This window comes from Dermacentor andersoni, chromosome 4 (genome assembly GCF_023375885.2).
Source record: "Dermacentor andersoni chromosome 4, qqDerAnde1_hic_scaffold, whole genome shotgun sequence".
Classification (NCBI taxonomy): domain Eukaryota; kingdom Metazoa; phylum Arthropoda; class Arachnida; order Ixodida; family Ixodidae; genus Dermacentor; species Dermacentor andersoni.
The window spans coordinates 47843383-47860632 of NC_092817.1; the positions used below are offsets into that span (position 1 = coordinate 47843383).

At 46.0% G+C, this 17250-nt stretch overlaps 1 protein-coding gene across 2 annotated transcripts in view; it reads left to right on the forward strand.

Annotated features, from left to right (window-relative positions):
• Positions 1-17250, forward strand: part of LOC126537071 (cytochrome P450 3A1-like) — a 62552-nt gene that overhangs the window by 16718 nt on the left and 28584 nt on the right. For both annotated transcript variants that reach the window (XM_072287818.1, XM_050184206.3), the window contains exons 2-3: positions 12998-13094; positions 15639-15691. In XM_072287818.1, the coding sequence (XP_072143919.1) occupies positions 13092-13094; positions 15639-15691 (56 nt within the window). In that variant the 5' untranslated portion in view covers positions 12998-13091. The remainder of the gene's footprint in view (positions 1-12997; positions 13095-15638; positions 15692-17250) is intronic.

A 17250-nucleotide genomic window follows, 5' to 3' on the forward strand; every position in this document is an offset into this window, starting at 1 on the left:
GTAAGTTAGTTAATTATTAGACTGATAATTAGTTGAGTAATTACCTATTTGTTTCGTTAGTAAATCAGTTGGTTGGCGTGGTTAGCTTGCTACGTAGGTATCTTCTTTCGCGCTATTATACAGAGGTGCGACGTGAACTTGCTCTATAGTCGGTTTCTAATGATGGGGTAGTCCAAGTGTGCAATTTGAATTATGAATTAAGCCGCGGTTGCGGACACAGTTGAATCTGGAAATGAAACAGGGTGTCGTAGATGTTTCGAAATTATTCGCGTTTAAGTTTCTACAGTTTCTACACATTACAGAGACAGGGCGGCGATTAGCACGTCGTGTCGACAATATTCACACACCGATACAGGCAGTCGAACCTTGCGCCACAGCGAGCGTACGCCCTGAATGCGTGTGGCCAGTGGGGTAGCCAGGTATTCTGTCAACCCCCCCCCCCCCCCCCCCCCCGCAGGGGCGTCTGCGTCAGCAGGCGTTTGGTGCGTTGCCACACCACGTACCCGAGCACACGAGGGTTGGACCCTCCCGCGTCTAACCGTGCGCGGCTTAGCCGTGTCCGGGGAAAAGGGGATCCTGGGGGTTGAGCCAATGCCGGGTGTTTGGACTTTTACGGCCCCTCGGCGGCGGCAACACACCCCTTTGGCCTCGGCTTCACGTAGACGGCGCCCCCGGACTGACCCTCCCGGGGAAAAGCGGTAGTTGCCTTTTCTTGTCTCTCTCTCCAACCTTCGTCTTTCTCTCACTTTCCATCTTTTCTGTCTCCATCTCATTTCTTTATTACTTCCGAGCTTCCTGGCAGCAAGGGTTTAACCATGTGTGCGGCTATCAACCTTGGTTGTACATATTTGGTTATAGCGGAAACGTACAGTTGGCGTCCGCAAAACTTGTTTCTTTATAAGACCTGTGGCGTCCCCTTTTTGGCTCCATGTTGGGCGGCTGCCGTTACTGCCGAAAACTGAACATTCCTTATGGATTATTCCTTTCCAAAACTACCTGATCGCCCTCAGAAGCGAGGGCGCACCGAAGAAGTATTCAAATTTTTTGGCCAACATACTTAAATCTTTCCCCGCTTTCAAGTAATTCATTCTGAGAAACCAGGAAAGACAACGAGAATGATCTCGCCTTTCCTCGTATCCAAATGTCTAACTCAAGCTATTGGCCCAGGCTATAACGCATCTAGACTAGTAAGTGGCGACCTCCTCTTAGAACTGTATGACAAAAACCAGTACCAAAAACTAAGTAACCTAGTGTCGAATGGGGACACCCCTGTTTCAGTGACCTTACACCGCACCATGAACACCATCCGCTGTGTGATCTCTGAGGACGACTTGATGAACCTGACCGAGGCTGAACATATGGAAGAGTGGTAGGATCAAAATATTGCGAACGTAAAAAGAATTAAAATTAGGCGCGACGGGAATGAAATCGATACCAAACACCTTATTCTCACATTTGGCTCCAGTGTACTTCCCGAAACGATAGTAGCAGGTTACATGAAGATCCGAGTAAGGCAGTACATCCCTAACCCTCTCCGTTGCTTCAAATGCCAAAGGTTCGGCCACAGTTCACAGAAATGTCGAGGCCCGCTGACATGTGCCAAGTACAGTAACAATGAACATTCCTCTGAAACGTGCCAGAACACTCCACATTGTGTTAACTGTGATGGCGAGCAAGCCGCATACTCGCGGTCCTGCCCCTCTTGGAAAAGAGAAAAAGAAATAGTGATAATCAAAGTCAAAGAAAACATATCTTTCAAGGAGGCACGTAGGCGGGTGTCATACCTGTCTAAGAGCAGCTTTGCCGTTGTAGCGCGTCAGGGGGCAGCGTCACAACGGCCTCCGGCGGCTGTCCGACCCACAGGTCGGACAGCCGTCGGCAGTTACACCGTCTGCCCCCGCGGCGGTTGCAGCTAGCGCTGCTCCGTCAACCCAGAATAAGGTACCATTGATCCCGAAGGTGGGCGCAGCCGAGGCTGCCTCAACCTCCCAGGTCCCTTCCGGCGCTGGAAACAGCCGACGTAGCCCAATCCCACAGGCAGCCCCATCGACATCCGGCCTGCTGGGCGCAGAGGCCTTGCCCTCCGAGGCGAGGCTCTCTCAGGAAACTTCTCGCTCGCAAGAGCGCGTGCCTCACAAGAGGCAATGGACACTACACCTATCCTCACGGCGCACCAAGCGCCTAAGGGGTGGCGAGGTTCTCTCGAACGCTCCAAAAAGGGCCACATCCCCGTTACAGGGCCTGGGAAGAGCTCTGTAAACTAAGGCATAACTCCTCTTTCTGTATACACAGCACCAATTTACTTTAAATATGGATACACAAATCATTCAATGGAACGTCAGAGGTCTCCTTAGAAACCTTGATGATGTGCAAGAACTCATCCACAAATACAATCCAAAAGTGCTGTGTTTACAGGAAACACACCTAAAATCAAAACACACCAACTTTCTCCGACAGTACACCATTTTCCGCAAGGACCGTGATGAGGCTAACACCTCATCCGGCGGTGTAGCAATCCTTGCAGACAAGTCCGTAGCTTGTCGCCAGGTAGCCTTACAGACGCCCCTCGAGGCAGTGTCAGTTAGAGGGATTCTTTTCAATAAGTTGTTAACATATCTGTAAGATACGTATATCCCCAAGCTATCACCTCCAAAAAGCCGATTTCTATAACCTAGAACAGCTCCCGGAATCCTACATACTTGTGGGCGATTTTAACGCCCACAATACGTCGTGGGGAAACGCGCGTTGCGACGCAAGACGCCGACTCTTAGAAAAGTTTATTCTGACCTCTAGTGCCTGCCTGTTTAATAAGAAGGAACCAACATATTGCAGCATTCAACACAATGCATGTTCATCCATTGACCTAGCAATAGGCTCCGCTACCCTTCTCCCTCATGTGGAATGGAATGTGATGAATAATCCATTTGGAAGTGACCACTTCCCTATAACTTTAAGCTTAATAACGCAGCATGACACCCCTTCCCGTCTTCCCATTTGGAAATTAGGAACGGCTGACTGGGAGCATTTTAAGGAATCAACTCGTTTATCACCCGATTTTATAAACAATCTGAGTATAGACGATGCTGTCGCATATTTTACCGCTTTTATTTGTGATGCTGCTGAAAAGTTAATCCCGCAAACGAATGGTGGTTCATGTAAAAGACGTGTTCCCTGGTGGAATGATGACTGTATAAATGCACGAGAAAGGCAGAATAAGGCATGGGGAATATTGCGCAGATCGCCGAATAGAGAAAATCTAATTGAATTTAAACACATAAAATCGCAGGGAAGGCAGATACGACGTCAGGCGAGGAGAGAAAGCTGGTCAAGGTTCCTTTCAGGTATAACTTCGTACACACAGGAGGCGAAAGTTTGGAATGGCGTAAGGAATGTAAAAGGGCAGCAAATAAATCCGTTGCCTCTGGTGAACGATCAAGGGAATACCTTAGAAGAACAGGCAGACACCGTAGGGGAGCACTTTGAGCATGTGTCAAGCTCAATACACTACTCAAAATCCTTTAACAAGTACAGACAAATAGAAGAACGCAAGGCATTTGAGCGGAAATCCCCACAAAACGCACCGTACAACCGTCCTTTCTCCATTGCCGAGGTGAGAGTTGCCTTGATCGTATGCAGCAGCTCTGCACCGGACCTGATAGAATAATGTACGACATGATTAAGAACATACACACTGACACACAACTGTCACTACTTGCACTTCTTAACACTATTTGGGCTGCTGAATATCTTCCACCTGCAGTGAAAGAAGCGATCGTGATCCCCGTTTTGAAGCAAGGTAAAGATCCTTCGTCAGCGGCAAGCTACCGCCCGATAACTCTCACAAGTTGCCTTTGTAAGCTGTTTGAAAAAATGATTGACCGGCGACTCATACATATCCTTGAAATGAACAAAATACTTGATCCCTACCAGTGTGGCTTCAGAGAGGGTCAGTCCACAAACGACCATCTCGTGCGCATTGAGGGGAATATTCGTGATGCATTTGTACACAAACAGTTTTTCTTATCGATATTCCTCGATATGGAGAAGGCGTACGACACAACGTGGCCATACGGGATCTTGCGAGACTTGTCGGGAATGGGCATCCGTGGCAATATGCTAAACCTGATAGAAAGTTATCTGTCGAATCGTACCTTCCAGGTGAAAGTCGGGAATGTATTCTCACGTCCATTCATACAGGAAGCAGGTGTACCCCAGGGAGGTGTGCTCAGCTGCACAATATTTATAGTTAAGATGAATACACTCCGCGCTTCATTACCAGCAACTATATTTTATTCCGTCTACGTAGATTACATACAAATAGGTTTTAAATCATGTAACCTTGCAGTGTGCGAAAGACAAGTACAGCAGGGATTGAACAAGATATCTAAGTAGGCAGACGAAAATGGGTTTAAAATCAACGCTCACAAAAGTTCGTGTGTTCTCTTTGCAAGAAAGAGAGGCCTGGTTCCAGACCCGTGCATGGAACTGTGTGGACAAGAAATACCTGTCAACGAAGAACACAAATTTCGAGCTATAATACTTGACTCTAAGCTTACTTTTATCCCACACATAAGATATCGCAAAGCTAAATGTCTAAAAACAATGAACTTACTCAAAATACTATCACACACAACATGGGGTAGCAACAGGAAGTGTATAATGGATATTTATAAGAGCCTCATTCAATCACGGTTAGACTACGGCGCCATGGTATACAACTCTGCCGCCCCGAGTGCACTAAAGATGCTGGATCTCGTCCACCACCTGGGTATCCGTCTGGCCACAGGCACATTCAGAAGTAGCCCCATTGAAAGCTTATATGTAGAATCGAATGAGTGGTCACTCAATCTGCAGAGATCTTACACCAGCTCCACATATTTCCTTAAAGGGCACTCTAATCCTGAACATCAATGTTGTGAAACTATTAACGATTTGACATGTACTGCACTTTTCCGTAATCTACCCTCTGTGAGACAGCCTTTCTCACTCCGTGTGAGGGAGCTTAGCGTGGAAGTGGATGTTCCACTCTTCGAACACCGCTTAATGCCTCCAGCGAAACAGCTACCACCTTGGGATTGGCATGTGATAGAATGTGATATATATTTTGTAGAGTTACAAAATACGCACCAGAGTTCGAAATACGAATGCATTTCCATGAACTCCAATTGAAGTACTGTTGTCCGGAATATTACACCGATGCGTCAAAATCGCATGTTGGTGTGTCTTACGCGGCTGTTGGACCCTCTTTCTCTGAAGCAGGTGTACTGAACCCCCATACAAGCATCTTTACTGCAGAGGCCTACGCAGTACTGTCTGCGGTAAAACACATAAAGAAATTAAAACTAGAGAAAGCAATAATATTCACGGACTCGTTAAGTGTTGTAAAATCATTAATGTCCTTAAGAAAACACAAAAATAATATTTTCATTGAGCTTTACTCTCTCGTGTGCAATATTTATTCGTCTCGTAGACATAGATGCGTCGAAGGCAATGTGCTGGCCGACCAAATGGCCACATCGAATACACCTCAAGCTCGTAATTCCACCACTGCTATTACTGCCACAGACCTCAAGCCTTTCTTGCGAACGAAACTGCGAAGCTACTGGCAACGCATGTGGGACAAAGAAACAAATAATAGGCTGCACTTGATTAAGCCAAGGATAGGTTTCTGGCCACTCGTTACAAAAACAAGACGGTATGATGTCCTATTCTGTAGACTCAGAATAGGGCACACGTATGATACAATTTTATGCTTACTGGCAACGAACCTCCTACCTGTGGTAAATGTGGTGAAATGCTCACCGTCCTCCACGTCCTCGTGGAGTGTCGGGAAGCCGAAAGAGAAAGAAGGAAACATTTTCCTCTAGCATACCGATATTGTCTCCCTCTCCATCCTGGTATATTTCTTGGTAAGGAACCCCTTTTTACCACCAAAGCTGTCCTAGGTTTCTTGAATGATGTGGTTTTACATGTTAATAGCCCAATAGTATCGTAGCACATCCTCTCTCTAGAGGATACTGCTGTGATAGTAGCCCTTGTACAGCACGCCTTCAGGTCCTTGCGCTTCAAGGAACCTGTTAGGGCAGTAGTGCTTTTCGAATTTTTATCCAAATGACCAATCGTACATCGTAACTCTTTTACAATGCACCTTTCGCGTCCTTGGCACACTTCATAGTCATTGTCATTGTTTCATTACATATAGCTCTTACACACTTTACAATGACCATCTTTTAGGCCCCTTTACAGCCCTACAACATTCATTGCTCGTAATATATTGCTTCACTTTGATATAATTACCATTGGCTTGGCGCCCTTTGGCCAAACCTGGCCCTTGCGCCATAAAACTCCACCCATCATCATCATCATCATCATACCCCCCCCCCCCCTACCCAGCTGAAGTCAGAAAGGCGAGGATATCGAAAATTTCCGGAGAGCGGAGCGGAGCGGGCGGGGGGGGGGGGGGGAGGGGTGATGTGTCAGCACCAGCACAGCCACCTTGGATAACGCGCATGTCTCCCCCCCCCCCCTTCCCTTTTACTTTCGTTCCTAGAGATCGCGAATGTACCAGGTATACAGGCTGTTTTATTTTCTGCGCCAGATAACACAGGCTGCTGCAGCGATAACTCCTGACAAGCGCATTTGCACATCTGCTTTCAGACTGTAAGGCTTGGCAGCCAATGCAGATGGAGCAACATGGAAAATATGGCTCACAAGTAACAAAAATATTTTAACAAAATTTTAATTAGCCATTTTAGGAATCTCTATTGCTGACATGTTTAATTTCCTCCTGGCCTCCTTGAACCCACGAACTTCAAGGAGGCCAGTGGTGCCTAAATCGACCGCTTGGCACATATGTTCACATTCTAATAAAACACGCTCCGTCGTTCCCCTAGCTATACCACAGCTAGCACATGCTTCTTCTTCCTTCTTATATCTCGTTTTATAGGCGCGTGTTCTAAGGCATCCTGATCTCGCTTCAAAAAGCAATGAGCTTCCCTTTGAGTTAAAATGAATCGTTTCTTTCCTGTTGTCGTTTTTTCCTCTTAAGTTGTTACTCATGGCAGGTTTATTTTCCATTGCCGCCACCCATGAGATTCTACTTGCGCCAGCACCGCGGTGGGTCCAGTGCAGGCGCTATATGAAGCTCTCCCATAGCCTTGCGTGGAAGTTTCCTGACCAGATGAAAAGTATTCAAAAGTACTGAAAAGTACTGGCAGCACCTAGGGAAAAGCACATTTAAAAGTTTACACACACACACACACACACACACACACACACACACACACACACACACACACACACACACACACACACACACACACACACACACACACACACACACACACACACACACACACACACACACACACACACACACACACACACACACACACACGCACGCACGCACGCACGCACGCACGCACGCACGCACGCACGCACACACACACACACACACACACACACACATATATATATATATATATATATATATATATATATATATATATATATATATATATATAATTTTTTGGGGTATTGCGTACCACAATGACGATCTGGTTAAGAGGCACGCCGTAGGTGGGAACTCCGCAATAATTTTGACCACGTGGAGTTCTTTAACTTGCACCCAGTGCATGGTACGCGGGCGTTTCTGCATTTAGCCCGCATTAAAATGCGGCCGCTGCGCCCGGGATTAGATCCCGCGACCTCGTCTTCAGCAGCGCAACGCCAAAGCCGCTGAGCAACCACGGGCGTAACACTTAAACATAACATTCCATAGCAAGAACTTCCGAGAATTCTCTCGGGACTTCTTGAGACGCACGCTTGAGAGCAGCAGGATACCACTGCGCTAGTGCTCCGTCACGTTTTTTTCCATATTTCGCGGGCTTTCTTTGCAACCAGGAAGAAAGGACTACGTGAGACGTATCATAAAGGAAACAACTCGATCCGTGATTTCTAAAGGTGCTCTACAAATCTGAGTATCATATTTGGGGTCATCAGCCAATAATAAAAATGTTGAGTAATTAAACTTAAATAATTAGTGAGCTATGGCGAAAACAAGAAAGTGTCTGAGTTACTATAGGCTATTGCGAATAGTATGCTTTCGGTTCAGTTCATTTCCGACGCGCTTTCATTTTTAAATTCTTGGCTCAAGTTATGTGGGACACCCTGTATAGGCCGGTTTGATGGTGCTTTTATCTCGTGCAAGTGTAATCATCATCATCATCATCATCATCATCATCATCATCATCATCATCATCAGCCTGATTACGCCCACTGCAGGGCAAAGGCCTTTCCCATACTTCTCCAACTACCTCGGTCATGTGCTAATTGTGGCCATGTTGTCCCTGCAAACATCTTAATCTCATCCGCCCACCTAACTTTCTGCCGTCCCCTGCTACGCTTCTCTTCCCTTGGAATCCAGACCGTAACCCTTAATGACCATCGGTTATCTTCCCACCTCATTACATGTTCTGCCCACGCCCATTTCTTTTTCTTGATTTCAACTAAGATGTCATTAATTCGCGCTTGTTCCCTCACCCAATCTGCTCTTTTCTTATCCCTTAACGTTACACCCTTCATTCTTCTTTCCATAGCTCGTTGCGTCGTCCTCAATTTAAGTAGAACCCTTTTCGTAAGCCTCCAGGTTTCTGCCCCGTACGTGAGTACTGGTAAGATACAGCTGTTATACACTTTTGTCTTGAGGGATAATGGCAACCTGCTGTTCATGATCTGAGAATGCCTGCCAAACGCAACCCAGCCCATTCTTCTGATTATTTCAGTCTCATGATCCGGATCCGACGTCACTACCTGCCCTAAGTAGATACATTCCCTTACAACGTCCAGTGCCTCACTACCTATCATAAACTGCGGTTCTCTTCCGTGACTGTTAAACATTCCTTTAGTTTTCTGCAGATTAATTTCTAGACCCACCCTTCTGCTTTGCCTCTTCAGTTCAGTGAGCAAGCATTGCAATTTGTCCCCTGAGTTACTAAGCAGGGCAATATCATCAGCGAATCGTAAGTTACTAAGGTATTTTCGATTAACTCTTATCCCCAATTCTTCCGAATTCAGGTCTCTGAATGCCTCCTGTGAACACGCTGTGAATAGCATCGGAGAGATCGTATCTCCCTGCCTGACGCCTTAATTTATTGGGATTTTGTTGCCTTTCTTATGGAGGACTACGGTGGCTGTGGAGCCGCTATAGATATCTTTCAGTATTTTTACATGCGGCTCGTCTACACCCTGATTCTGTAATGCCTCCATGATTGCTGAGGTTTCGACTGAACTAAATGCTTTCTCGTAATCAATGAAAGCTATATATTAGGGTTGGTTATATTCCGCACATTTCTCTATCACCTGATTTATAGTGTGAATATGGTCTATTGTTGAGTCGCCTTTACGGTATCCTGCCTGGTCATTTGGTTGACAGAATGCTAAGGTGTTCCTGATTCTATTTGCGATTATTTTAGTAAATACTGTGTAGACAACGGACAGTAAGCTGATCGGTGTATAATTTTTCAAATATTTGGCGTCCCCTTTCTTATGGATTAGGGCTATGTTAGCGTTCTTCCAAGATTCCGGTACGCTCTAGGCCATGAGGCATTGCGTATACAGGGTGGCCTGTTTTTTCTAGAACAATCTGCCCACCATCCTTCAACAAATCTGCTGTTACCTGATCCTCCTCAGCTGCCTTCCCCCTTTGCATAGCTCCCAAAACTTTCTTTACTTCTGCCGGCGTTACTTGTGGGATTCCAAATTCCTCTAGACTATTCTCTCTTCCATTATCGTCGTGGGTGCCACTGGTACTGCATAAATCGATATTGAACTCCTCAGCCACTTGAACTATCTCATCCATATTAGTAATGATATTGCTGGCTTCGTCTCTTAACGCATACGCCTAATTCTTGCCTATTCCTAGTTTCTTCACTGCTTTGAGGCTTCCTCCGTTCCTGAGAGCATGTTCAATTCCATCCATATTATACTTCCTTATGTTAGCTGTCTTACGCTTGTTGATTAACTTAGAAAGTTATGCCAGTTCTAGTCTAGCTGTAGGGTTAGAGGCTTTCATACATTAGCATTTCTTGATCAGATCTTTCGTCTCCTGCGATAGCTTACTGGTATCCTGTCTAACGGAGTTACCACCAACTTCTATTGCACACTCCTTAATGATACCCATAAGATTGTCGTTCATTGTTTCAGCACTAAGGTCCTCTTCCTGAGTTAATGCCGAATACCTGTTGTGTGGCTTGATCCGGAATTCCTTTATTTTCCTTTTTACCGCCAAGTCATTGATCGGCTTTTTATGTACCAGTTATTTCCGTACCCTCCTCATGTCTAGGCTAATTCGAGTTCTTACCATCCTATGCTCACTGCAGCGCACCTTGCCGAGCACGTCCACATCTTGTATGATGCCAGGGTTAGTGCAGAATACAAAGTCTATTTCATTTCTAGTCTCGCCATTCGGGCTCCTCCACGTCCCCTTTCGTCTATCCCGCTCGCGAAAGAAGGTATTCATTATCCGCATATTATTCTGTTCTGCAAACTCTACTAACAGCTCTCCCCTGCTATTCCTAGAGCCTATGCCATATTCCCCCATTGACTTGTCTACAGCCTGGTTCTTGCCTACGATGACATTGAAGTCGCCCATCAGTATGGTGTATTTTGTTGTGACTTTACCCATCGCCGATTCCACGTCTTCACAGAAGCTTTCGACTTCCTGGTCATCATGACTGGATGTAGGGGCGTAGACCTGTACGACTTTCAATTTGTACTTCTTATTAAGTTTCACAAGAAGACCTGCCACCCTCTCGTTAATGCTATAGAATTCCTGTATGTTACCTGCTATATCCTTATTAATCAGGAATCCGACTCCTAGTTCTCGTTTCTCCGCTGAGCCCCGGAAGCGTGTGTATTAACATATGTATAATATACGCTTCAAGATACTGGCTGACCGATCCCCCCAACCGACCGGCCGACCAACCAATGGAGCGAAACTATGATGAGCTAGGCGAAGCAAACTTTGCTTCAATAATAGTGACTTTATCCATAAATGGCCAACAAGTCGCTAATCGCATCTGGCTTAGTGTAGCGCCATATTTTTTTGTATTCCTGTCGAAATAAAGCTGGGACGACATAGCATAAATATAGCCGTGGCAGCTCTGTACAGAGACCTTTCAGCATAAGATCGCAAGCCATCAGTATGTTGACCTCTTCTACAACAGGATGTAGGCCATTTGTGGCCCTGCACCCGCGAATGTTCGTTGTAAACTTTAAGAACAACAATATTATGACTCATCCTAACATGATGAGCGAACCGGGTACCCTGTTTATTCGAAAGTCGGTGCGGCAGAGGCGCTTGTCCAATGGACAGCTGTTAACTGTCGCAAAAAAGTTATAGTGACGTTGGCCTTCATGAACTCGGGTGACGCGCAAGCGTATGATTGCAATAGCGCACACGAAGCTGTCGGCCCTCGGTGCGCCTAGACGCCTACACTGTCCGTATCGCAGATAGCATTCAAGAGAGAGCTCGTGGGGCCACGCCATACGCAGCATCCGCCAGAATAGAACGCCTCGTTGTAAGCATTCGCTTACTAACTAAATTAACAAGCGTGGTGTCAGAGCGCACATGCAAGCAACAACACACCACCCTCGATGACGTTGTCGAGAGCAAATACAATACGGCGCCACAACGTTCTTCCTCGTGCCGTGATGTAAAAGTGACAGTAACCAGATTACATAAATCGGCGCGTATACAGCGTCCCGCATTTTTAGCTATATCGCGCGAGAACACTTCAGTATTCTCGTGCGTCGTCCTGACGGGAACATCGTATTAAACGACCCTTGCACAGAAGAGTGCTTAGTGCGCCTGAGCGTACTTCTGCCGTTCTCACTGATCATCGCCGTTTCAAGGCCCTGAAATGACGCGTGACGGACGCTCCCGTGATATAGCTAAAAACGCGGGAGGCTGTACACGCGATGCGGCCATACATAAAATGTCAACCTTCAGCCGTTCTTACTCGACGCGAGCCGATGTCAAATGCGTCGCCAGGGCATAGGGGTTGCCTTTTCTTTATTTTTTTAAGAAGCAACACATGTGGTTCAGAAAAAACCTTGAAGCACCTCGTTTGCGAGTACACCCTTCGTAATGTTTACCCGGGGCTGTTCTACGCTCCGCTTTGGGGGTTTTAATGCCCCTTTCACACGGGAGTATATTCTGGCGTGGTCTCGTGCACCTAGGATGCACAAAGCTACAAAATATTTGCTGCACTTCTTGAAATGCAATAGCCCATATCTTAACGTTCGGGATTAATTGAGCGACGACTGCGTGCTTGTGCGTGCTACGAATTTTTTTCTCTATCCTCCTTTCATTTCTCGTCACACTTTGCCCCCTCTCCAGTACAGAGTAGCCAACGGAGAGAGCCTCTGGTTAACCTCCCTGGCATTCCATTCCATATATATATATATATATATATATATATATATATATATATATATATATATATATATATATATATATATATATATAGCAGACCTGTAAAAATAATATAATGTTATGTAACTGCAAACACTCCATGAAAAATATCGCAGTGTGATGCACTACAACCTTCATTGCATGTTCATGCGTGTTACAAAAACAGTGTAGCTCATATGTGCGTTAGTTGCAGTTCAGTAGCACATATAAGTGTACGCACATGAACCATACATAAGCGAGACTGCTCCCCCATCATCTACACACGTCACACTCCATTGCTGGTTTCTACGACCGTTGTTTCTTGGCCTTATAAAATTTCGAATCTGCCGTATCAATATAACAGAATGAAATGTATACAGGTGAGACAAGAACTTCTGTCGTCTAGAATAAGGATGCTGAGCTGAGCTACAGATCCTCGAATTCGAAGCTTCAAGATCGGGATAATAGCCACTAAAGGCACATTTTTTATCGCATCACAAGGCGCTCCTGTGAATAAACAGAGCTCACCTTCTTTCCTTAAAGCTGGCGGAGGCGGCACTTTAACTACTTCAATGAGTTGGGCATCCCGGGACCGAAGCCAAACTTGATCTGGGGAAACATCAGAGAATACCATTCTATGGTAAGTTCTGGGATCACGTTTATATGTTATCATTTTTTGTTTTATATTTCAGTTGACTTTAATATCAAGTCTGCAAAGACGGTTAAGTCTGTTTGAGGGTGCCGCTACGTACGTTTGCGTCGAGAGTGTTCATGGCACACTTTACCACATAGCTATCTGACCGTTATTCAGGAACTGCTGAGTGACTTTGCTCGTCGTTGCTCACTGTATGAAGTTCTTTTTTTTTTTCGACCTCGAGAAACAGCCTACAAATACAACGCAAACTTAATTTGTGGCATCTGCGATGAAGCAAGGCACCGATTTATTCCTCGGCTGGAAATTAGTCGACTGTCCATTGTAAATAATTCGAAAGGAGATGAGGACACAAACAGAGAAATAATGACAATGACGTAGCGCTGCATCCTTGTCGCTATTTTTATGTTTGTGTCCTCGTCCCCTTTGCGCATTAGCTAGAATAACTTCATTACGACGAGCCCAACTAGCACTAATTGTATAGTCGACTATCGTCCTGGCAAGATTCTCATAGAGTAATACATTTCAGCGTTCAATACGTGATGCTTGAGGAGCTGTAACTTTGGATAAATTTAATTCAATTCGATTTTATTTTCCAATCTTACAATATAGATGGAGGGGTTGCAGAAGAAAGCTACGCCAGGACAGCTCGACGACTGTACAAACCTAATGTTGAGCAGGCAGGCAGTACTGGAACTTGTACAATTTTATAAACATAGATAAGTACACCAAGAATCACTAAAGAATAAAAGAAACAGCAATACGTATACACAAGTAAACTTACGCCATGTTATTGAAATACATAGTATGAAGCTCTTCGCGCGAACAGGAAAACAATTTGAAATTAATGAGACCATAACCCTTAATCAGAACCATAATCATGAAGATAACGTGGTCATTTTGTAGCAGTGATGTTTAATTCATTCCTAGATGTTTCCTTACCTTCCAAACTATGCGACTGTTGATAAACTGCAGTTTTGTCTGCCCGAAAACTTTCCCTTTGCTGCGAACAGCTGTTATAAACTAGGAAATGCGCCGATTTGCGTTCCTTCCATTGTAACTACTTGACTCAGACGCTGCACGGTGCGACGTAAACGAAGTTACCTGGCCTGCGTTCGGACCAACGTTCTCACGTTTTAAGGCTATTTAGTTTATCCCACTACGCCAGAGCCACTTTGCGCAAGCGCACAGATAATATACTTGGATTGCGTGCTCACAAGCACCGACGGTTTTGCGATGGGCTCATCTCGTGTAATAAGATGCATAGTTTGTTGCATAGTCCTGCACCCAATTTCGGAAGCGTGGCGCCACTATCCCAGATACAGATGTTCTGGTACACACTGTTGTGTAGAGTACCAGGAAGCCCGCTAGCGAGACTAATCAGCGGAGCGTTTAACAATGCAGGGCCGATCACCGCACCCTTCCTTTCATCCCGGTTCAGAATAGCAGGTTGGATGGGTTATTTTTTAAATTTTATTTAATACGTACTGCAGTACGAAGTCCAAGTAGGAGGGCCCTTCAGGCAGGCCTCTCTGCCCTTCTCGAATAAATTTTCTCCTAAGCCTTTTGTTTCAAATACTGTGTACCCCAGCACCATGCCAGAGTCCGGTGGTGCGAGGCGTAAATCGACAATCGGTGTCTATGATGTCGACGCCGCGCTCTTCATTTGCTCGAACGAAGCGCTACTGGAGGGAGTTCATATAGCGCTGCTGAGAGTAGTTTCTGCTAGATATCGGATTTGTGAAGGGATGAGATAAAAGAAGAAAAAAAAACACACAATAGAAGCTATAAGAGTGCTGAACTCAGAAAAGGTTACACCATGGAGGGCTCGTTAAGAGGGACGTGTATTTGGTGCCCTGGGGCGGCTTGAACGAACATTTATTAACGAAAATAATAACGAATTTAAGAACGCGTTCTTGAATTATCCCTAGACAACTGCTGGTACGCACAAGAGCGCGTTCTTGAATTCTTCATTATTTTGATTATTAAATGTTCGTGCAAGCCACCCCAGCTTGCAAACAGATGGCGCTGCGGACAGGCAGCCTTCGTCTCCTGCTGCGTGCTCATTTAGATTGCGGCGGGGGAGCCCGCGAGCATTGCTCGTAAGCTTACAGGTTTTTTTTTTCCTGCCACAGTAGAGTATGCTCAAAATCTTCCAGGGGCTATGGAGGCTATTCAAGATCACCTGGAATTCCCTAAGCGTATCTAGGGGTCCAGGTGATCTCGTAACTGAAAGTCGCAGTCATTGAGTGAAGAGAATCAAATATTCCTAGGATAACGACAATATTGGTTTGTCGTAGAGTGTTTTTCTTTGTGCCGTTAAACTAATATAAATTAAAAGACAACGGATAGTGATGAAGTAACAGGAAGAACGGCACTATTTCAACTAACATTTTTCAACACCCCATAAAGTGGCTCGCGTAATAGGAGTTGAAAGTGTGTTTTTGATTTTACTTCTTCACTGCCTATGTTAATTTGCCTCAAGAGCTCGATTCCCTCTGATCATTTGTTATCGCTTTTTATCTTTGGCAGGAAATTTACAAGGTTATAGGAAAATGGCTCGACAAGTACGGTGACGTGTTTGGGTAAGGCTGACTCCAGCAACCGATATCGATGTGGGCCTTCATCATCATCATCGTCATCATCATATTTGTATGTCCACTGCAGGACGAAGGCTTCACTCAACAATCGCCATTTAGCACTGCCTCGCGCTAGCTGACTCCAGCTTGCGCCTATAAATTTCCTAATTTCGTCATCCCACATAATCGTCTGTCCTTCTCGACTGGGCCTTATACTCACTTCAGGAATCGCAGGCTATAAAGTGAGTATAAGACCCAGTCGAGAAAAACAGAAAATTAGGTGGGATAATGAAATTAGGAAATTTACAGGCGCAAGGCGCGGGTATACAACAAAACCATAGAAACACAGATAATATCCAACGCCCCAAAGCCAAGCTACTCAAATAGGAAGGCATTCCACTCTCATTACCAGCGAACACACGGAAATGAAAGAGGACAACCTGATAGGATTTTACAAGCGTTTATTATAAGTCGCATCGTGTACGCTACACCCTGCCTATGCCTCTCCAACGCCGAGAAACTGAGGATTAACATCATTATAACGAAGGAATACAAGCATGCCCTGCACATCCCTCAATCGACAGCGAATCACAAGCTAACATAACAACATTGATGGGTTAATTCAGGCCCGACACAGCGCACACTACAAGCCGCTCTCACAAACAAAGACCGGGCGCCATATCCTCCGCACCGTAGACATACAATACTTTAGGCAGACCGGAGCCAAGGTCCCCAGGCACCCGGACATCCGAGACACGTTCGTCATCCCTCCAATACCACGCAATATGCACCCTGCCTACTATGCAGAGCGGTGCGCCGACCTTAACAGGCATTACAAGGGGGCCACACATATGGGTTACGCCGACGAAGCGCAGTACCCGCAACTATCGGCCATGGCCCTAGCTGGGGTCGTGTGGCTGGACCATACCAGTACCACCACCAGCTTCCTACGCCGCACACAGAACAAAAAGCGCGAAGAAGCTTCAATCGCTTTAGCCTACGGAACGACTACGGCCTCTTGCGTCATTAGCGATTCCAAGACTGCTATCCGCAACTTCACCAGAGGCCTCACCTTACCGCAAGCACACCGCAAACTATCAACACCATCCCCATCCCGTCGTCGCCGCGTTCAGTCAATCTGGACCCCAGACCATTCGGGCCTTGCCGAGAACGAAGCCACTCACGATGCTGCCGAGAAATCGTCCGCCGGGGGCGTCACCCGTCATAGGAGCAGCGCACCCTCCCCCCCCCCCCCCCCCTGACGACCCGTAGCCCAGCAGGCTGAAGACGAGGCCGTCGTCTCCTGGCGCACCCACGCAAAATACAGAATGGTCACGTATGGTGAAATCATCATGCATCACCGCAAGGCGAGAATGAAGTACCCATACACCTCCTGATGAGTCACTCAATAAGTGCAAATCAACAACCTGGCGATTATTACAGACACGCACATTGCCCACACCCTCGCTGTACAGTCGCATCTAGCCAGATGTTTACACACCACCATGCAAAGCGTGCGGGGCGGCTCGCGCCGGCCTCGGGCATGCACATTACCTGGGCTTGTC